The sequence below is a fragment of the Naumovozyma castellii genome, chromosome 1, assembly GCF_000237345.1.
Source record: "Naumovozyma castellii chromosome 1, complete genome".
Lineage (NCBI taxonomy): Eukaryota > Fungi > Ascomycota > Saccharomycetes > Saccharomycetales > Saccharomycetaceae > Naumovozyma > Naumovozyma castellii.
In genome coordinates, this window is record NC_016491.1 from 825521 (window position 1) to 846983 (window position 21463).

At 35.5% G+C, this 21463-nt stretch overlaps 8 protein-coding genes across 8 annotated transcripts; 3 read left to right on the top strand and 5 right to left on the bottom strand.

The window, feature by feature from the left end:
* Positions 1-221: 221 nt before the first annotated feature.
* SMF3 (putative divalent metal ion transporter SMF3) lies at positions 222-1652 on the top strand (the record flags this gene model as incomplete). Its single annotated transcript, XM_003673306.1, has 1 exon — positions 222-1652. The coding sequence occupies one exon, from the start codon at positions 222-224 to the stop codon at positions 1650-1652; it is 1431 nt and encodes a 476-aa protein (XP_003673354.1).
* Positions 1653-1839: 187 nt separating this feature from the next.
* On the bottom strand, positions 1840-3294 carry RSC58 (Rsc58p; the record flags this gene model as incomplete). The annotated part of the gene is made up of 1 exon (XM_003673307.1): positions 1840-3294. One exon carries the CDS (start codon positions 3292-3294, stop codon positions 1840-1842), a length of 1455 nt encoding a protein of 484 aa, XP_003673355.1.
* A 537-nt stretch (positions 3295-3831) lies between these two features.
* Positions 3832-7575, bottom strand: ECM16 (ATP-dependent RNA helicase ECM16; the record flags this gene model as incomplete). The annotated part of the gene is made up of 1 exon (XM_003673308.1): positions 3832-7575. The coding sequence occupies one exon, from the start codon at positions 7573-7575 to the stop codon at positions 3832-3834; it is 3744 nt and encodes a 1247-aa protein (XP_003673356.1).
* A 328-nt stretch (positions 7576-7903) lies between these two features.
* Positions 7904-11317, bottom strand: RAD5 (DNA helicase RAD5; the record flags this gene model as incomplete). The annotated part of the gene is made up of 1 exon (XM_003673309.1): positions 7904-11317. One exon carries the CDS (start codon positions 11315-11317, stop codon positions 7904-7906), a length of 3414 nt encoding a protein of 1137 aa, XP_003673357.1.
* A 373-nt stretch (positions 11318-11690) lies between these two features.
* NCAS0A04130 (uncharacterized protein) lies at positions 11691-14189 on the bottom strand (the record flags this gene model as incomplete). Its single annotated transcript, XM_003673310.1, has 1 exon — positions 11691-14189. One exon carries the CDS (start codon positions 14187-14189, stop codon positions 11691-11693), a length of 2499 nt encoding a protein of 832 aa, XP_003673358.1.
* Positions 14190-14909: 720 nt separating this feature from the next.
* Positions 14910-15686, top strand: NCAS0A04140 (60S ribosomal eL15 domain-containing protein; the record flags this gene model as incomplete). Its single annotated transcript, XM_003673311.1, has 1 exon — positions 14910-15686. One exon carries the CDS (start codon positions 14910-14912, stop codon positions 15684-15686), a length of 777 nt encoding a protein of 258 aa, XP_003673359.1.
* A 412-nt stretch (positions 15687-16098) lies between these two features.
* Positions 16099-17877, top strand: ADE16 (bifunctional phosphoribosylaminoimidazolecarboxamide formyltransferase/IMP cyclohydrolase ADE16; the record flags this gene model as incomplete). Its single annotated transcript, XM_003673312.1, has 1 exon — positions 16099-17877. The coding sequence occupies one exon, from the start codon at positions 16099-16101 to the stop codon at positions 17875-17877; it is 1779 nt and encodes a 592-aa protein (XP_003673360.1).
* A 923-nt stretch (positions 17878-18800) lies between these two features.
* NCAS0A04160 (uncharacterized protein) lies at positions 18801-20624 on the bottom strand (the record flags this gene model as incomplete). Its single annotated transcript, XM_003673313.1, has 1 exon — positions 18801-20624. The coding sequence occupies one exon, from the start codon at positions 20622-20624 to the stop codon at positions 18801-18803; it is 1824 nt and encodes a 607-aa protein (XP_003673361.1).
* Between the last annotated feature and the right edge of the window lie 839 nt (positions 20625-21463).

Genomic DNA, 21463 nt, shown 5'->3' on the forward strand with positions numbered 1-21463 from the left:
TCCTTTATAAATAAAAAGAGATTAACATATAAACACCATTTTCTACGCCGGAGCTTTAATTCACCTCATCTCCTTTACGATTTTCCCAAAAGTCATCGCCTTTGCTTCGATTCCATTTTAGGTTGTTCATATATTGCAGTACTTAAACGAAGCTATACATAAACTCATTACATTCAAAACGAATCCTCTAAAAGCTTATTAAACAAGAACCCAAATATATTATGTCTAAAACGATACGAGTACTGCAGAAATTTGCAAAGTTTATAGGACCCGGTGTTATGGTGTCTGTGGCATACATGGATCCAGGTAACTACTCTACGAGTGTTTCCGGTGGTGCTCAATATAAATATCAACTATTATTCTCTATTTTCATATCGAACCTTTTTGCCATAGTACTACAATGCCTCTGTGTCAAGTTAGGTACCGTTACAGGTTACGATTTGGCTGAAAACTGTCGTCGTAACCTTCCAAGGAAGATAAATTTGACGTTATATTTCTTTGCTGAATTGGCTATCATTGCTACAGATCTGGCAGAAGTTGTCGGTACGGCTATTGCACTACAAATTTTATTCGGTATACCATTAACTTGGGGTGTCATCTTAACAGTTTTGGATGTCCTTATCATCCTAATCTTTTATAGACCAGAAGCACAATCCATGAAGAGAGTGAGAATTTTCGAATTCTGCGTTGGTCTATTGGTCTGTGCCACCTGTTTCTGTTTCTTGCTAGAAATGTTCAAAATCTCCGTTCCAAATAAGTTAACTTTAATGAAGGGGTTCCTTCCATCAAAAGTCATTTTTGAAGACCAACAAGCATTATACATTTCATTAGGTATTCTTGGTGCCACCGTCATGCCACATTCTCTTTACCTTGGTTCTGCATTGGTGAAACCAAGATTACAAGAACATGATAGAAAGAAATATGGTAGAGTGGAAGACCGTCCAAGTTTAAGCGCCATCAACTATTCTTTGCATTACGCTTACGCCGAATTAATTATTTCATTATTCCTAATCGCTACATTCGTGAACTCTGCCATCTTAATTGTCGCAGGTGCATCATTATTTGGAAAACCTGAGGCAGCTGATGCCGATTTGCTATCTATTTATGAATTGTTGGTTAGATATATTTCTCCAGCTGCTGGTTTAATATTTGCCCTGGCAATGTTATGTTCCGGTCAATCAGCAGGTATCATATGTACAATGGCAGGTCAGATTGTATCGGAAGGTTTCCTTGAGTGGTCTTTGCCACCATGGGCAACAAGATTGGTAACAAGACTAATTGCTATTGTCCCATGTCTTTTCGTTACATTAACAATGGGTCAACGTGGTATCTCAGATATTTTAAACCTCTCACAAGTGGTTCTTTCATTAATCTTACCGATCGTGTCAGCTCCATTGATTTATTTCACAGCCTGTAGAAAGTTAATGACTGTACCTGATGTTTATAATGAAAATGAAGACAGTACCACAAATTCTAATGGTACTGATGTCGACGAAACTACACCTTTAAATGCCATTCACAAGAAGAGAAATGCCGACTTTACAAATAGTCGTTGGTTAACATGGTTGGCAGTAGCTATTTGGGCCACCATTGGGGGCCTAAACTGTTATTTAGTCGCCTCTTTCATATTTGGTGCAGATGTTCATTTCTAATCCTCATTGATGGGAAATTCATGTGTACATATTGTATAGACATTGCATAAGTTATTTTTAAATTCAAAAAAAAGCACAACATAATTAATTACTTTATTGCATTACCAAATAATAAAATCTTGAAATGATTATTAATTTTACAAATCTGTATTTATATTTATAGGTATGTAGCAGGTCGAAGAAGAAACTATTTGTTTTTGTTATACTTCCCTCTTTTACGATGTTGTTGTACCCTTATGACAGGGACACTACCAGTGTATGTAGCCTGGAGAACAGGGAAAGACTTGCACGTACTCATTGGCAAGTCTGAAGTCTGTTTGGCCATAACAACCTCCCTTAGTAGTCTCTTAGCTTTATAATAAAGTTGCGTCTCCTCCTGGCTTGGTTTTGTAATTTTATTTTTAACTCTATGCTTTCGTAGTCCTTGAATTTTCTTCAATACCGAAGTAATCAATTTATCATGAGTACCTTCTTTGAGGCTGGTTACTTCATCGTCTTCAATATAGTTCGATGGTTTCCAATCATAGAGGTTTTCTAATTTAATTTCCAAATGTACGTTCTTTTCATCAGTCTTTGACTCTTCTGCAGTTTTCTTCTCATTCTCATTAGAAGCTTCATCAATCGTATCTTTGTGTAAATCTTTCGTAGACTCATCTTTTTTGGATTGACTTTTATCTTCATTATCATTCTTCTCATCCTTAAGTTGATTAACTGCACCATTTTTCTTGGCCTCTCTTTCTAATATTTCCATATATCCTATTCTCTTCAACCACATAATACCACGTATTTTTGAATCTAATACAGTACCATTTTCATTAAATGTTGGTGCCCATGATTTATAATCTCCATATTTTAACCACATTGTGGTAGGAAGAGCATACCAATTTGGATGCAAGAATCTAGACATCATTTCCGTAGGAGGCAAAGTTGGATCTGGTATATTGCTTGTATTGGCTGCTAGGAACCCTAACTTTGGTGAATCTTGTTCTAAGTTTGTTTGAGCTATGACATTATTAATTTCAAAATTACTGTTGGGAAGCTCTTGAGGTCTGGTCTCTAGATGTGATCTTGTAATGATAGATGAGAATAAATCTAATTCTTTTGTTTTAATATGGTATGTTTGGGAGATAGGGACTTTATAGCTAGTTGATATTTTTATAAAGTCCTTCCCTATTATCTTATCCAATTCTGTAGGAGTCGAGTCCATATTTAAGTTGTCGTTACCTATAGTATCAACAACCGTTATTCCAATTTTATAACATTCCCTTAAGATCAGTTCAGTGGCAAATTTGTAAAATTTGTCCACCAATTGGTACATTCGTGTCCCTTGGGCATTAAAATGGATTAACATAGTACACACCAATTTAACGTCATGATAGAGTTTATAAAATCCATTGTCAGCAGCAATATATTCTCCATTTGCAAATCGTTCCGCAATACTCGTCAATGCCAATTTATCTTCATTACGAATGACACCTTCAGAATTACTTCTATTTTTAATAAACTTAAAATATGATTCAAATATCTTTTCTGGATTATTTTCGAAGAACTTGGCTGGGAATTTCTCATCAAGTACCTCACATTTGATGGATGCTTCCTTCAAAATTACTTGAATATCGTTTAGCACAGTTTGTGGATCCATTTTGCCCTGAGAATAGTGTCTATTAGTTTATCCCTTCAAGCAGCTTGCTCTATACACTCTTTTGATGGGCTAGCAATTTAGTTTAGTCTTTTTGCTAAAATGTCAACATCATAAAATATCAAATTGTAAAACCGGGTAACAAAACTTAAATCATTTACGACGAATATCAATTCAGAATCTTACAAGTAACCGCCGAGGTATCTCAAAAATAAACAATGATAAAACAAACACCTATTACACAGAAGCTAAAAATCAGAATCTTTCAAATTTAAGATTCCCCGTTCCCTTTAAATTTTTTTTACCCTTAGAATGAATAACTAACAAATTTTTTCCCTCTATTTCTTCTAGTTTGCAATTGCCTCGAAAATTGGTGAAACTTGGTTCAATAAACAGGAGCGAACTTTAAGCAAAAGCCTTGTCAGTGAAAAAAAGGGTTTTATAGAAAGATCATTACCTAATGGTCGACTAATTTTACTATTATACACTATGCCTAAATTGTCAGATAAGGTACATGCTAAATATGCTAAATGAGATTTGTTAATGCTTTTGATCTGCCTCTACCGCTTTGTATTTCTTGTTATTAACAAATTCAGTGACGACCCATTGGCCATTTTCTTTCTTTTGGTGAACTGCAATTGGGTTCAAATCCCAACCAATTTTAAGATCACTATCAATCGCTGCACCAAACCTTGGAACAACGTAACAATATCTTTCTGTTTGAGAAACATTAATGCTCTTCAAACCTTGACCTGTCAGTGGTTTACTATATGTTAACAACAAACCTTTCCTTGCAGTATTTGCCAGTGGCGTACTCTTGATATCACACAGCGTGTTCATTCTGGTCTTACTATTCCCCCCCTGATGTAATGAGTTATACACAAGGAATTTTGGTGGCAATTCACCCAAATTATTCAAAATTGATGTCGGATGGATATAAACGAAACAATCTGAAATCTCAGGAGTTCTTTGTGATAAAACTGGGACATATGGAATATTGATAAGCGAGGATCTATTTGTTATCTTTGCATCTTCAGGAAACAAGTAATCTGCTCTAATCGCAACATGGTCTACAAACCCGGCACAGACCATTTGCTTTAACAGTTTCTTTTGAATATCGGTCGGTGGTGCTGTTTTCAAATCTTCATCTTTAACTGTAACAGCAATGTTTTCTTTAGAAGTGTTGGATTTGATAATGTATAAAAGTTGCTTTCTTAATTTCACAATTTCTTCCAATAATTTCCCCCTTAGAAAATGATCCTTAATGAATAACTCTTTTTGTTGCCTGGGAATATAATCAAAAGCACTGATTACACTTAGCAAACGAAAAACATCACTCTCCTTATCCAATCTATCGAATTTATTCCGATTCTTGTAAAACTTATTTCTTGTGTTTCGCTTACGTTCTTCATCTTCTTTATCAATAACTGGCTCTTCCCCTTCTTCATCTTCAGGAAGCTTTATCTTTGTCTCTGTGATACCTAGTTCATGTTCGGAAATAAATGGATCCCCAACAGATAATGCACTAACAATAGAGACAACATATGGCAAACAGTTATGGTTATCAGAAACCAATAGCATCTTAGAATATCTAGGTGATAATGGGAACAAGCTCATTTTTTTACCATCATCGGTAATTTTTTCTTTGCTATCAAGGGCTCCTAAATACTGTAACAAGTCCATTGCTTTGGCCAAGGAAGTCCTATCAGGAGGGGTTGGAAAAGGAAAGTTTACTATATTGTGAATAGCCATACTCTTCATTTGTAATACAACACTTTCAACAGGCATTCTTAAGATTTCAGGTTGCGAAAATTGATCGAAATCACGTTCATAGACCGCTGAAGAATATAAACGATAACAGTGACCTGGGCCAGTACGACCTGCTCTACCACTCCTTTGATTTGCACTTGCCTTACTTACCCAACCAATCTCAAAACTCTGGACTCCATTTGATTCATTATATTTACGCTCTTTCGATCTACCGCAATCAACAACATATCGTACACCTGGAATGGTTAGTGATGTTTCCGCAATATTAGTGGCAACAATACATAACCTGGAACCAGCAGGCGGCTTTTCGAACACTTTCATTTGCTCCTTTGTTGGTAATAAGGAATAAAGTGGTAGTACGTAAAGAGGATCGTTTGCACTCTGTCCCTCTTCTAGGACTTCATCAAACCCTTCCTCTGCATCTGAATCATTTTCAGCATCTTCTTCCACAGAATCTAAGTCAGCGTTAAATTTTTCTTCGTCTATAATGTTTGTGCTAAATTCGATATCCTCAACTTCCAAATCGGCATTCTTAGAGTTGATTTTCACCGAGGAAACTGTCGAATCCATTCTTTTATACTTTTCATTTTTCTTAAATGGAAACTCTTTTCTTAATTTTTTTACCATGTGAGTGATTTCTTGTTGACCAGTCATAAAAATTAATATTGCTCCGGGCGGCAGTCTTCTATGAATCTTACATGTCTTCCTGAACGCTTCGTCTGTATAATTGAAGGCAGTTCTACGATTAAAATGAACTGCTACAGGATATTGTCTGGCATCCACTTCGATAATAGGAGGAACAGTTGGAAATAAAGCCTTATTCTCACTGAAATCAGAAACTCTTAAAGTCGCTGACATAATAATCAATTTCAGTTTCTTGTGACTATTTGGATCTTGTAAATGTTCTTTCGCACGTAATCTAACACAACGACTTAACATCCCAATTAATATATCAGTATTGATGTTTCTCTCATGCGCTTCATCAATAATAATTGAAGAATATTTCGTCAACTTGAAATCATGCATCATTTCTCTCAATAGGACACCGTCAGTCATGAACTTGACCCTTGTATCTTCTTTTGTCGTGGAATCAAACCGGATTTGATAAGCAACTTTTGAACTGTGATTACCTAATTCATTAGCAACACGACTGGCCATAGAGACAGCTGCAACTCTTCTTGGTTGCGTAATACCAATCATCCCTGGATTGTCTGGGGAATCTGGGGAACCAAATCCTGATTCATAGAGAAATTGCGGAACTTGTGTGGTCTTACCTGAACCAGTTTCACCACAAATAATCACAATATCGTTGTGATGGATTGCTTCCATGATCTGATGTTCTTCACGAAAAACTGGTAATTGCATTCGAACTTTTTGGATTTCTTCTGTCCTCTCCACTTGAACATAAAATGCCTTTCTCTGTGATTTCTCATCGACCGAAATATTTGTTTCTCCCAAACCATCGTCTAGATCTTCAGAACGAATAATTGGAACATAATCTACGCTGAGTTTAGGAGTAGCCAAGTCTACATCACGCCCTTCCATTTTTTTTATTTCATTGTTTGCCCAGTTTTTGAAATCCTCCCCTGCATACGAATGAGTGGCTTCTGAACTAGTATCTGACGTGATCTCTTTTTCATCATCTTTTTCTGAGACTTCATCTTGAGAGTCACCTGATCCCTCACTGGCCGATCCAACATCTTCAGAGCTTGAAATAAAATCTTGGTCATCTTCTTTAAGATTTTTTTTCATATCTTGTAATTCAACACGTTGTCTCCAATTATACTTTCTTTTTGAAGCACTTTTTTCCTTATTGACTACTTTGACATTAGAGAATCCAAATCCAAAGCCGGATCCACCAAACTTGGCAGGCCTATTGTCAATAAAAGAAGATTTAGTGGTTGTGCCACCAAATCTCTCATCAAAATCATTGTCATCGTCTTCTTCTTCAGACGAATGTTCGCTGGAAATTGTATTTGAAACCTTATCTATCGTAGTATCATTATCAGCATCCCATTTTTTAGGTTCATATTCTTCATATAATATATTACGAGTCTCCTCCGTACTCCTACCTTGCTTCTCTAGGCTCAATGCCTCTGCAAATTCTTCCCTTTTAGTCTGCCTACCTTCACCTAACCTTTTCGAACTTGTCAGTAAAGACGTATCTATTTTATAACCTTGCAGTTTTTCAATAATAGTTTTTTTTTCTTCTCTTTTCAGTTGATGCTCAATAAACTTATCTAGTCTTTTCTTCTTTAGTCGTGAGACTTTCGATTCTTTTGGGGTAAAAAGTTCTTGCAGTTTACGCTTTTTCAAAGCCTTCTCTTCCTCAGTCACAGGCTTAAGAAGCTCTGAATTTGTATCTAGGTCTTGCTTATCATCTGGGACCCTATCATCTGATTCATCTTCTACTTCTCGATAAAATTGCTTATTTCTAACTTTTTTTAATTCTTTAAGTTTGGCCATATGGCCTGCCCTTGCCTTTTCATTGAATCTTTTTCTGTAGGTACCCATATTACGTTGAAGGTGCGCAATGCTATTGTTGTTACTCTGATGTACAGTTTACTTAGTGCTTTTACGTGAAATTATTTAAATTATGCGATGAGCTTGAAAATTTTAGCACCCAGACCTCCAAAATGAATGACGCGCCGAAGTTTGAAGAAACCGTTCAATATTGCAGAAGACTTCAAAAACCACTTGTTTTACTGTCAGATATCCATTAGTATCTCCTAATAGGGGCATTTAAGGCTCTACCATGAAACTATGTAAGAAGATGCGGTCCGAATTTGTTTCAGGTGACTATATATTAAATAAAATTATGCAGAAAAAGTTCAGAAAAAGTCTACTCAAACAACATTTTAATCTCTTCAATTCTTCTCTTCCTTCTCTCATCCTCATCTGCATCCATTGCTTCACCAATGGTTCTTTTCCGTTCTTGAATACGAAGCATTTTCTCTTCAATACTATTTTCTATAATAAATCGAACAACTTTGACATTATTTGTTTGACCAATTCTGTGTATTCTGTCTATAGCTTGGTCCTCCATACTTGGTGACCACCAAGGATCCATCATATACGCATGCGATGCACAAGTTAAATTTAACCCTACCCCACCAGCTTTCAGTGACAATAATAAAATTTTTTGGCGACTAAGGTCTTTAATTTGGAAATCCTGGAGCACAGTGCTACGTTCCTTCAATGATAAACGTCCGTCAAATTTATAAATTTTTGCGACATCAGTTGGAAATGCCTCTTTCAATTCATCTTCCAAAATATCAAGATATGAGGAGAATTGAGAAAATATTACCACCTGTTCACCAGCAGAACTGTCCTGCAATAGTTGTAAGTGCTTTAGTAACGCAGAAAGTTTGGCCGGTTTGAGATTATTCTCGTAGTGTTTTAGTTTGAAGGTTTCAGCTTCAATTTTTTCTACTGTTAATAGGCGATTAGAATTTATTTGTTCCCTACAATTTGGACATTTCAATTCCAGGTTCTTTCCAGCTTGGAACTCAAAGTATTCCTCTATGCAACTTTCACAGAAAGGGTGACCACATTCTGTGAAAACAATTTTATCAAGTGGAATTGGGTCTGTAGTACATATGGAACATTCTAAAGCAGGAAAATCAATTTGAGGATTATATTTTTTCATAATTCGATCGATCGCATTATCTATATCTTCTTTAGAAAATGCATTATTAGAAACGTCAGTATCTGTATTTTTCAGTATTTTATCAAGTTCACTGGAATCTTTAATTAGTTGTTGGTTCCCTTGGGAAATATCTTCATCGTTTTCATCTTGTGCACCTATCAACTTGACATCACAACATACTTGTCTTAACCTTAAAATATGAACCAGAATTGTTGAATATTGTTTGAGAAGATCTCCTCTAGCAAGCCCCAATATGACAGATTGCTCTGCCCTATCCAATAGATACTTATAAACTGCATTCTGAGCTTTACTGAGTTTAAGTCTCTCGACAATCACTTCCTTTGGTGGTAATTCAACCAGTGGTTTCCCATCAATATCCTTCATTTGCTTCGTACGTCTCAAAAGAACAGGTTCTAAAATAGCATTGACGACATCAAAGGCTTGTTTGAAGTTTTTATTTTCAAATGGTGTAGAGACAAACATTTTCCAGTACCCAATTTGAGACCATGGCTCTAATTTTAAAAATCGTACTAAACTGTACAAATCATCCAATCTATTAATAATAGGAGTACCAGTTAATACCCATTTACATTTACTTGTAAGATCCATTATAGCTTTTGAGGTTAATGTTGTCCTATTTCTTATAGTATGCCCCTCATCAATTACAATACGATAGAAGTCAACAGAAAATAAACCACTAGACGATTGTATCTCAGCCCCAATGTTTTGCTTTTTAAAGATTTTACTCCATTCACTCTGAACAATACCATATGTCGTAATCACAACCGTAGGTGGATTGTGTGTTTTAGTTAACAACTTCTTCAGACTACTGACGTTCCCACCATAATAGATCTCTGAACGCATGTCAGAGGAGTTATTTGCTTTATTGAATTCCGTATTCCATTGATTCAAAAGAGACATTGGAACAACAATTAATGTAGTTTTAGAGGCATATGGCTTTAAATGAGGTTGGGTTTCTCTGATATCATCTTCCTCCCCTTTAAATAATTTTTTATCCACAACTTCTGAATCATATGGACAGGAAAGAATTAGTGCCAATGTTGAAATGGTTTTACCCAAACCCATTTCATCTGACAAAATGCCACCTTTCATAATTGTCTTTAAGACAGGTTTTTCCTCTGAAAATTCACCAGTATGCAAATTTGCGTAAAAGAAAATATCATCATGAAGTTCGATTGGATTGCCCGTTATCTTCTGGGCTGTCCAAGACATATCTTTGGGCCATCTGAATTGTTTCCACAATGGGTTCATCATGCTCCCATCCACCTGTGGGTCATCTCCATTGGAAGCTGCCTTAGCATATTCATGTTCTCTTCTAAGCATCCACGTTAATCCTTGCTTTTGATACCTTCTAAGGTCCAGTTTAAATATATCCTTTGATGGTTCTGTTTCAGGGAGATCTTTCAACGATTCCGATGATTGAGCTGCACTATAAAAAGTCTTTAACTGATTGAGATTCATTGCATCTTCTTGGTGTTGTGTTCCGTCATCCTCTTGATAATCTTGTGACATTAATTGTTCGAAACTTTCATCGTCTTCCAAATCTATAACCTCCTCAGTATTATCTGAACCATTGGCTATCTTTTCAAGAAGTTCGCCTTCATTTAGAACAGGTTTTACTTTTAGTTTATCAAATAATGACAAAAGCGCCAGTTTCCTAGAACGGTTCTTTAATTCCTCGTCTGTTTCCAGTATTGATCTTGATGAGTTATCCCAACTTGCTCGTAGCGGTGTCTCAAATGAGGAGGAATTACTTTGGAGGTTCATCTTGTCAAACATAAGTGAGGTAAGAAAACAATCTAATTGAAGGATAAAACTATCACCTATACTTAAGCGCTTATTGTTACAGAAAATTAAAGTAATTTCAAAATCTAATTCATCGTTATCTAACAATGGGTATATTATTTGGGCAATATCTTCTGATACTTTCCCTATTTCTCTGTCTGTTTGAAGATCAAAGATCCTTACATAATTTGCCATTACAGTCTTTCGTTTACCAGAAGGATCATATAATTTGGATGGGGACAAATTAGATACAGTTTTTGATAGCTTCAATCCTGAACCATATTTTAAAGGCCTAACAGTTGGTCTTGTAGCCATCGCTGTAACTTGAAGTGAACCAATAAATCTTTTCCACCGCAGTGTATTTTTTAACCGTTTAGATTCTCTATAGCCATAGTCTTTCTTTCTTTTCAGAGATGGCGGCAGAGGAGAGCTTAACATTGATGACTGTGTAACAGCCGGAGAAGTTGCTGTAGGTGAGGATTGTGATATTTGTGCCTCATCTAAATGCTCAAAGTAGTAGGCAATTGCATTCGAAATGTTATCCTCTGATTCATAAAATTTCTCATACAACTCTTCGGCAAATGCCATGCTCATTTCAGGAATGATTCTTCTCAACTCTGCAATGAAAATATCTTTAGGTTGGTCTATAATTTCTTCCGCTTCATTGTCCTTATCTCCATGAGATGAAAATAGGAAGGAACTCTGATTACCCAGAGCCTGACTAAAATCTGGTTTCGGTTCCAGAGATGAGTCAAACTCATCTTTGAAGTACCTCGGTTTCTCTTCTTGTTCAGTTTCCATCCCTGATTCAGTGTGTCTTAGATATAGATATAGATATAACGCCTAGCTGCTTGAAGGTTGAAAGGTCTTTCTTGAGGGAATGAAAAAATTTGATTTAAAACTGTATTGTCCAATATATTATTCACGTTAACCTAGTTTCAAGGCGACCTTTACGCGTCAGTCGATTTTTTTGAAAGAAACGCTTTAAAGTGTTAAATCTTACAGCTCCGTATTACGTAATACGTATTACAATATGAGGACTTTAGGAATTAATTACTCAGAATGATAGTATTAGGAATATATTTATATAATCGCTTATCAGATATTTAGGGCAAACTAGAGTAAAATAAAAATAGCCTATCATGATGCCTTTTTATAGGTTATGCTCTATGCCTTAAACCAGGTCATCAATATCATCTATCAAGAGATCTGTGAAAAGATTGTTGTCTAATGAACTTTGATCAATTAAAATGTGTCCATACGTTCTGTAAATGTATTTCAAATATTTCTTTACGGTATGGTACTTCCATGTTAGATCATATTTCTCTGTCGACATTAACGAATTGGATATTTTCTGTCCCTGTTTCTGGGATTTCTTGGCGGTATCATTCAGAATCGAAACTAATCTCTTGAATACATAATTAGGAGGGGAAAATGTTTCCAGTTCGGGGAGTGTGTGATAATCTAATATCCTAAATGTAAAAAGTATTGTGGACTCATCCACTAAACCATAAACTTTACCGTTATAATCGTTAAAAATGAATTGTAGAATAACTTGAATGGATACGAACCCATGAAAGAGAAACATTTCGGTTACTAGAAATCCAATATGAGGATTACTGTTCCAAAATCTCAGAATAGCTTCAACTATCATAAATTCTTTTTCTATTTGAGGAATATTGATTTTATCGAAAATGCCCTTTAAAATATGATGCATTCCAAGTATGTAATTAGATGTTAATGACAACGCCTTTTTCCCACAGTATAGCGTCATATGAATCAATAATACAATCGAGAAATGATCAAACTTGCTGATTATTGAATTGAAGTTATTTTTAATCTTTGTTAGAGCATTTTCTAATACAGGGAGGGAGGGAGATGTTGGATGTTTTTGTATATATTCTTTCATCCAATTAACAGCCTCATTCATTGGAACCATCGAGTTTCGGAAATATAGGTCATTAGGCTTTAAGTCTTCAGAGTTTACCGTATAATCTTCGAAAAATGATTGATAATAGTCGCGAAGATCTTCGGGAGAGAGAAGAGAGAGCTTAGAACTTGTTTTAAAATATTCTGGTAATTTTTCTTCAACCATAGGAGTATTCGAAGTCATTCTCATAATTTTCCTTAGCAAATTATTTGAAAAGTTGACTTTACTGTTGTAGAACATACCACTATATCTTTGTGAGTATGTTTGCCATTCTTGCCATTTCCAAGCAAATTCAAAATTACCGATTTGAAAAGAAAACCACTCTAAAAACCTAGTTTGTAATTCGAAATCCAACGTTTCTAAGTTATTATAAAAATACCGGAACGCTCTTCCAAATATTGGAGCAATTACAGAAGGAGAATTCTGGCATATTTCCACTAGTAACGCGTAAAAATATGCCACCGGATGCGAAACCACAGGAAGTTTAAATAAAAGTCCCAAAACCGTTTCAATAGCAGTATCTTCAATTTTGTAGGTTGTAATGCTTTTATCCAGTTGATATTCGGCATTCAAACTCACAAGTGGGATTCCAGGAACAGTAAAAAAACCTTTCTTGAAAAACAAATCCAATGTTATAATCTGAGTTGCTACTTCCTTTCTATTAAACTCTAAGCCCTCTACAAGATCAGTAATAATATCATTCAATAACTGACCTTCATAGGTCGTAATGGGGACTACTGTTTCGAAAGGAACATTTTCATTTGGAACAAATATTTGGAAGAGAGGTCTAGGGTACCCCCAAATTTTATCAACAAATCCGCTACTCTTTTTCAAATCACTAACAGGGATTAATTCTTGAAGTGTTGGAAATAGTATGTTCACGTCTGACTCTAGCGTAGGCAATTTAGCTGGTAGGAAGTCATCCAGTTTGGAGAAAAACTGTTTCAGCCTTTTGTAATCATCCTTCAATACATTTATGACGTTGGATAAAGTAACTTTCACTAAATCCACATTATGCTTTGAATCACATGGCCAAAATGTATGGAATAAATCGTTTATCGAACTCTTAATTCTAAAATTTGATTGGGCATCTTCAAGTAGAGCAATAACATCTTCTAATAAGGAGTTTGGTACACGATTAAAATAAAAGAAGTATGGAATGTTTAGTAAGGTTGTAACATACAGCATTTCGGATAATGAATTTCTTGCCTTTGGATCAGAATCATTTAGGTCAATGCTTAATTCTAGAAGCTTCTTGTAGAATGTAATAACCATCTTTTTATCTATAATTGGGGAGATAATTGCAAAAAATCTAACAAATAACTTAATACTATTCCAAGGACCAGTACCAGAAGTAATTGCACCAAATGACGTTGTCTGATATAAACATGTTTGAAACTTGAAAAGGAGGGAAAACATGATATTTTCAGCAGCAATTTTATTCTTAGAAGCAACAACAATAATTAATAGAGCAATAAATGGCTGTTTATGAGGCTGTTCCAATATAATGGCTTTAAAGGTATCATCTAATGCAGAATCAAAATAGTCATCCTTACCATATTCTGCATTAATTGCTGCAGAGAGAAAGTCGATATCATCTTTAAATGTATTACTGAATTCCCCAAGGGTACAAATATCTGGCATCATTTCTTTGCACAACTTCGAAACGGATGGGATTTTTGGTTTCAGGTCTTTGGGCTGATCCACCCGCTTAAAGTAATCTGGATTGAAGGCAGGACTCATCTTTCACCAGTGATTCTTTTGTTTCTTCTATGGTAAATCACTGCGTAGATAGTATAAGGTGATTGTATTGTATGCTGTGGCGTAGTTTATCTTCTTGTTAGTTGGGCGGCTAAATGATCATTAGATTTTAATTGCCACCCATCAGCATGCATTTTTAAGGGTACCCAAAATCTACTATTTTAGACAAGCACATAAACTTAACCTATCTTAGTAACATCAGTAGTGTTAGATGATAAGGAGAAAACATTGATCTAGATAATCTTCGATCAAGAGTTATTGATAATCTCAAGGGCGTTAAATTTCATTTAAAGTAAGTCAAATCAATATCAAGCTTTATATGCTTGCAACGTACAGATACTACATCTGAATTTCCTCTGTGTCAATTATATTTCAAAAAAAAACAAATAGAGTATGAGATAATGGATTAAAACATGATGAGTCGTTTTAAATCAAGTTAATATTAACTGGAATCCTCTGAACTACTCAAAACGGATGCTTCGCAAAAAAGGTATCTCAGTAAGGGGCAATATATTTTAGAAAATATTTCAAATGATGTATGTCAACCGTTAGTTATATCAGAATGTCAACTTTCTTGTCATTTGGATGTCAGATGGCCTTCTCACTTGTCCTATTCACTGCCAAATGGGACAACCCTAATATTTGTTAGCTTGCATTTCGCTCACGCGAAAATCTGGGAATAGTGCGGGCGAAAAGAATAGCATGGGAACGCAAAAAGACATTGAAATTCGAAAATCTTTTGCAGTCGACGCGCTGAAAATTATATTTAAATATTCACATTTCCAAAAATTGGTATTCTCTAAGCTTTCTGCTGTCTTTAAACATTATATCAAAAAAAGAGGTTACGTACTAAATCTATCAACAATGGGTGCTTACAAGTATTTGGAAGAATTGCAAAGAAAGAAACAATCTGATGTCCTAAGATTCTTGCAAAGAGTCAGAGTTTGGGAATACAGACAAAAGAATGTTATTCACAGAGCTTCTAGACCATCTAGACCAGACAAGGCTAGAAGATTAGGTTACAAGGCCAAGCAAGGTTTCGTCATCTACAGAGTTAGAGTTAGAAGAGGTAACAGAAAGAGACCTGTTCCAAAGGGTGCTACTTACGGTAAGCCAACTAACCAAGGTGTTAACGAATTGAAGTACCAAAGAGCTTTGAGAGCCACCGCTGAAGAAAGAGTTGGTCGTCGTGCTGCTAACTTGAGAGTCTTGAACTCCTACTGGGTTAACCAAGATTCTACTTACAAGTACTTTGAAGTTATCCTTGTTGACCCATCTCACAAGGCTATCAGAAGAGATGCTAGATACAACTGGATCTGTAACCCAGTTCACAAGCACCGTGAAAACAGAGGTTTGACTGCCACTGGTAAGAAATCCAGAGGTATCAATAAGGGTCACAGATACAACAACACCAAGTCTGGTAGATCTAAGATCTGGAAGAAGCACAACACTTTGTCCTTGTGGAGATACAGAAAATAAGCTGCTTGTTAAATATTATTACCCTATTATCTATTTCTTTATAGTATTTTACATAATTGTTTAGCGTAACAGCAAACTTTTTTTTGCATTTTTTGAATAATCAACTTATTTATCACATTACCAGTGTTTCCAATTGGTTTGAAATTATCGAGGCCATTAGCTCGCTTTGTATGTGAATTGAAGGAGAACCCAATTTTGTCCGTGGTTTACGCGCTTCCTGGATTACGTTACGTTAAAATTGCAGACAGAGGGGGGAGCCAAATTTATCACACAGGAAACAATCATTCACTTCTAGCAACTGTAATTGCATTATCTCTAGATCCAATACCAGGTGAAGTACATTTCAATCTATTCTCTCATTAATAATAGAAACAGCAACAGTATACAAGAACAATTGAACTGGTAAAGAACAATGGCAACTCACAGAAAAACCGCTATTTTATCAGTTTATGATAAGACAGGATTATTGGATTTGGCAAAGGGATTAACTGAAAGCAATGTTCGTATCTTGGCTTCAGGAGGTACCGCACAACTGGTTCGTGAAGCCGGGTTCCCCGTTGATGATGTTTCCACAATTACACATGCACCTGAAATGTTAGGTGGGAGAGTGAAAACTTTACATCCTGCCATTCATGGTGGTATTCTAGCCAGAAATCTGGAAAGTGATGAGAACGATTTGAAAGCTCAGAATATTGAAAAAGTGGATTTTGTTATTTGTAATTTGTATCCTTTCAAAGAAACAGTTTCTAAGATTGGTGTTACCGTGCCTGAAGCAGTTGAAGAAATTGATATAGGTGGTGTTACTCTATTAAGAGCCGCCGCAAAGAACCACGCAAGAGTGACGATTTTATCCGATCCAAATGATTATGCTGCATTCTTGAATGAATTAAAATCTAATGGAGAAATATCTCAAGAATTAAGGAATAGACTTGCCTTGAAGGCCTTCGAACATACAGCTGATTATGATGCAGCCATTTCTGATTTTTTCAGAAAACAATATTCTGAAGGTAAGGCACAACTACCTTTACGCTATGGTTGCAATCCACATCAAAAGCCAGCCCAAGCATTTATTACACAAGAGGAAGAACTACCATTTAAGGTGTTATGCGGTGCTCCAAGTTATATTAATTTATTAGATGCGTTTAACTCTTGGCCCTTAGTGAAAGAATTATCAGCTTCTTTAAATTTACCAGCAGCAGCTTCATTCAAACATGTCTCACCAGCTGGTGCAGCCGTCGGAATTCCCATGTCTGACATCGAAAAGCAAGTTTATTTTGTTGCAGATATCGACAACTTATCTCCATTGGCTTGTGCATATGCCAGAGCCCGTGGTGCAGATAGAATGTCATCCTTTGGTGACTTTATTGCCTTATCTAATATTGTGGATGTTCCAACAGCAATGATAATCTCAAGAGAAGTCTCTGATGGTGTTATTGCTCCTGGCTTTGAACCAGAGGCATTAAAATTGTTATCTAAGAAGAAAAATGGCAAATACTGTATCTTACAAATTGATCCAAATTATGTTCCTGAAGCATTGGAAAGCAGACAAGTATTTGGTATTACGCTACAAGAAAAGAGGAATGATGCCATTATTAATAAATCATCTTTCAAAGAAATTGTTTCAGAAAATAAAGCTCTAACAGAACAGGCTGTTGTTGATCTTACTGTAGCCACATTAGCCTTAAAATATACTCAATCTAATTCGGTTTGTTATGCCAAGAATGGGATGGTTATCGGGTTGGGAGCAGGTCAACAATCAAGAATCCACTGTACCAGATTAGCCGGTGATAAAGCTGATAATTGGTGGTTAAGACAACACTCAAAAGTGTTAGGCATTAAATGGGCAAAGGGTGTTAAGAGACCTGATAAATCAAACGCTATAGATTTATTTGTAACGGGACAAATTCCAGAAGATGAACCAGAGAAATCAGAATATGAGTCTAAATTTGAAGAAGTCCCTATTCCATTTACTAAGAGTGAAAGAAAAGAATGGTTATCTAAACTAAACAATGTTTCATTATCGTCTGATGCTTTCTTCCCATTCCCAGACAATATTTATAGAGCATCTAGGTCAGGTGTCAAGTTTGTTGCGGCACCAACTGGTTCTGTCATGGATAAGAGTGTATTCAGCGCAGCAGATTCATGTGATATGGTTTATGTCGAAAATCCAATCCGTCTGTTCCATCATTAAACTATATATATCAAAGTTTTCGTTCTTTTTCTAATCTTATACCAATTTACCATATGTAGTTTACCCTCTCTATCTTTAATAAATTAATCATGTAAATTTTACCTTAATATTCGTTCCTTACTTTTCCTCGTGATGAAGGGAGCTACTCGATGATCAAGATTTTTGAGTCAACAAGAATGGTTACCAGAAACTATAAACATTATAAAATTATAAAAAGAAATGTCAGCGGTATGGTTTTACCCAAATGATAATTGACCAAAAATGATCTTCACAGTGTTCAGGAATATACCGCGGTAGAATGACAACAAAGATGACCGAACTCAATTTCTTCCATTGACACACTTCCGAAGAAATGATCGCTGGAGGAAAGAATTCAAGATCATGCATTCCACTTAATCTAAAACTAGGCTGACTCGTCAACGGGGCTACTTCTGTCTCATCCATATACGTAATGGCAACAATCATAGATCATAAATGACCCGAACATTAACGACTCAATACCCTAATAAATTAGAGGAGAAGTATAATGTTCACTGATTCCTTGAAACTCTGCCTCTCTAGCGCTGAGCTGTTAGGAGATAAGAAGAGAAGTTAAGCAACAATAGCAAGATCCGGAGATGAAGGTTTACCATTTCTGATAAAGCAACAAAAGACCTCTTCCCTGTAGCATCAACCTAACACGAGTCTATGGTGATCTTTCTAAACTAACAAAAAAAAATATACAGTTAAGATAAAAAAACTGTATTCAATGGTTCGCCTGTTTATATAGATAGGTGGGAAAAAAATTGACGGAAGAAAAAAATTGAAAAATGATGAAAGACTTACCCGGGAGAAATTTTAAATATGCAGAATAAAGGGCATACACCATTGCTGTGTCATAAAAATATAGAAATCTATTTTAGCCATATATGTATATCTATCTATCATACTATGTTCAGTTTTGTATAACTTTCAACATCAGTAGAACATGAAACGCAAGATTTAAAGCCCCTTGATCCTAATGTTACCCTACAGTGTTCGCATATGGCAAGACATTTACATGGCCATAGCACAATATTCCTATTATGTTTTTCACAAACCAAACACTTTAACTCGAGTTCATCGTCATCCATAACAAATGAATGTGTATCGTCATTATTATCATTATCATTATTCTTGTTTCTCATTTGAAAAATAACACTTTGAAGAATTTCCTTTTGATTTAATTTACTATACTGCAGCCTTGTTAATCTATTAGTATCGCCTAATGATTTGTTCGTCGTTAAGATGGACCATATTGATAAATACCATTTTGGGTCAGCAATAGGCTCTGAAAACAATAAATCTAAAAGCTCATCATGGTCTGTTTCTTTAACCACCTGAATTTCATGTTCGCATCCAGAGTCTGATTCGCATTGGAAATCCAATTCTGAGTCTGAAATAGATTCAATATCCTCCGGAATATAATCTGGCGAAGTATCACTTTCAGGGAGGAGGTATAGTTCTGGATCATATAAACATAGTTTTGGATCCATCTTAGTTAAGATAAATCTATAATTACTTTCATCAATAAACTTATTCAGGTCCATTCCTCCCATTGATCTGATGGGCAATTGTTCTTGCTGATTTGATGCTCTAAAGGGGGTTTTCCTTCTAGATAAACTAGTTTTCAGTTTTATGAAGCAATAACGCAAAAGGTCTAAAGTGTTTAATATTCTCCCTATTAAAGTTGTCCATATGGAATTTCTTTTTCTCTTTTTGGTTAAAATGGGAAAATCTTCAGGGTTTGTCTTTCTTTGAATCAAGTAACCACTTAGAATGTATGAATGTTTCCTAGTTTCCGGATTTATCTCAATATGCTTAGAATGCTGTTTCACCGAGATTGTACCGTTTTTGCAATTGCCAGATACGAAATACGTCGCCAAATTAAATATATGTGTCGAAAACCCCTCCTCTCCCATCTCATCTTCCTCATCCTCTCTTTGGTGTTTTATGGAATTGAATGTGGCAGATAATGAACCACTAAATATAGAATATATTATGATTATGGTAAGAGATAATATATTCGTAGACTCCCTAATCATAAAGTAATATGGAATTTGGTTAAAATTGGATAATAAATATACGAAAAATGATAATCTTAAAATGGTATTTGAAATAAACCAATATGATCTTAAATTTAATAGTTCCAGGATATGAATCACTATTCTGCTTGCCAATTCCATCATTATATCTAATGAATATATTTTATTCTTGTCTTCAAAGAGGGTCATATAATGAAATTGGATAGATAATTCAAATAGATTATAATCATTATCACTCAATGGCATGGTATTTGTTGTAGTCGAAAGAAATGTTTGAATACATCGAGACCAAGAAATTGCGATAAAAAATCTTCTTAAAAATGACTTACTTGACAAAATTGGAATCTCCCACCCAGTTTGTAAATTCAGTATGATTGTTGTTACGACTATTAACAATGGTACCAGAGCTGAGATGTGGAATAAAACTTTGGACCAAATGGGTAACGTAACCCCTTTAATGTTTGATTTCAATGGTGTCATGGAAATAATTCTGTAAATTATGAATGATGTTATTAGTGTAATTAAGGAATAGGGGAAATGGATGTAGAGAAGTGCTCCACCTAATAACTTTTCCCTTCTTGTCAGATTCAAGACAGATTCAGATATTGGCACTGCCAATGGTCCTTGTAACAGGGTACAATTCTGCATGCTCTGTATTATGGTACTTGTGTAATTCATCATCATAGTTGTCTTTGTATAAGTTTTCAATGATCCTTTGTTTTTATGGTCTAGGTTTGACCTCAAACTGTACCTTGCGAACGGTTTAAATCTTGAGACTCAGTAGCGGTAAGTATCTTTCGAGGAACCTATTGTTTCAACTTGACATGAAAGGTACACAATAATGTGAGGGAGATACTGAGAATTTGAGACACCAACCTTGTTTCAAGCTTCGATACACCCAGGAATTGAGAACAATCTCTATTAACTGCAATTGTTGAGTCGATTATGTAATGTTCAGTTTTGATCGTACGGTACAAAAGGAACAGAAGCGCCCGTCAAAAAAATAAGGAACTGTTAAAACTGGACTACACAGACTTGGACAGTTCTCTACACGATAACACTAAGTATTAGTTGCCTTGTTTGTTTTTAGGGACGCTGAGCTTGCTTGGACTAGTTAAGAAAATATTACTGGGAAAACAAGGCAACTCATTCTTGTTCGTAAATCGATATCTACGTTAAACCCCAGGACGACAATTCTACTTACCATGCTCCTCGAGTCTTGTAACACCCAATTCAAAATAATATGAATTTTTTTTGTAAAATGCACCCCTGTCAAAGCCAGCATGTAAGCATCTCTTTCCTCAACAAGAGCTTATTTATTCAGAAAGATATTTTCCAATTTTTCTCCACCTTATAATAATATTCTAAAAATTCCTTAGCTATACCGATGATCCAATAACTTATTACTACCTCCAGACACTTAACAATACAATAACCTTATGTGTCACCACACTAAGCAACGTAACGTATGTTAATTGCTCATAGATTGAGAAACCCGACTTCGCACATCCGTCCACCACATA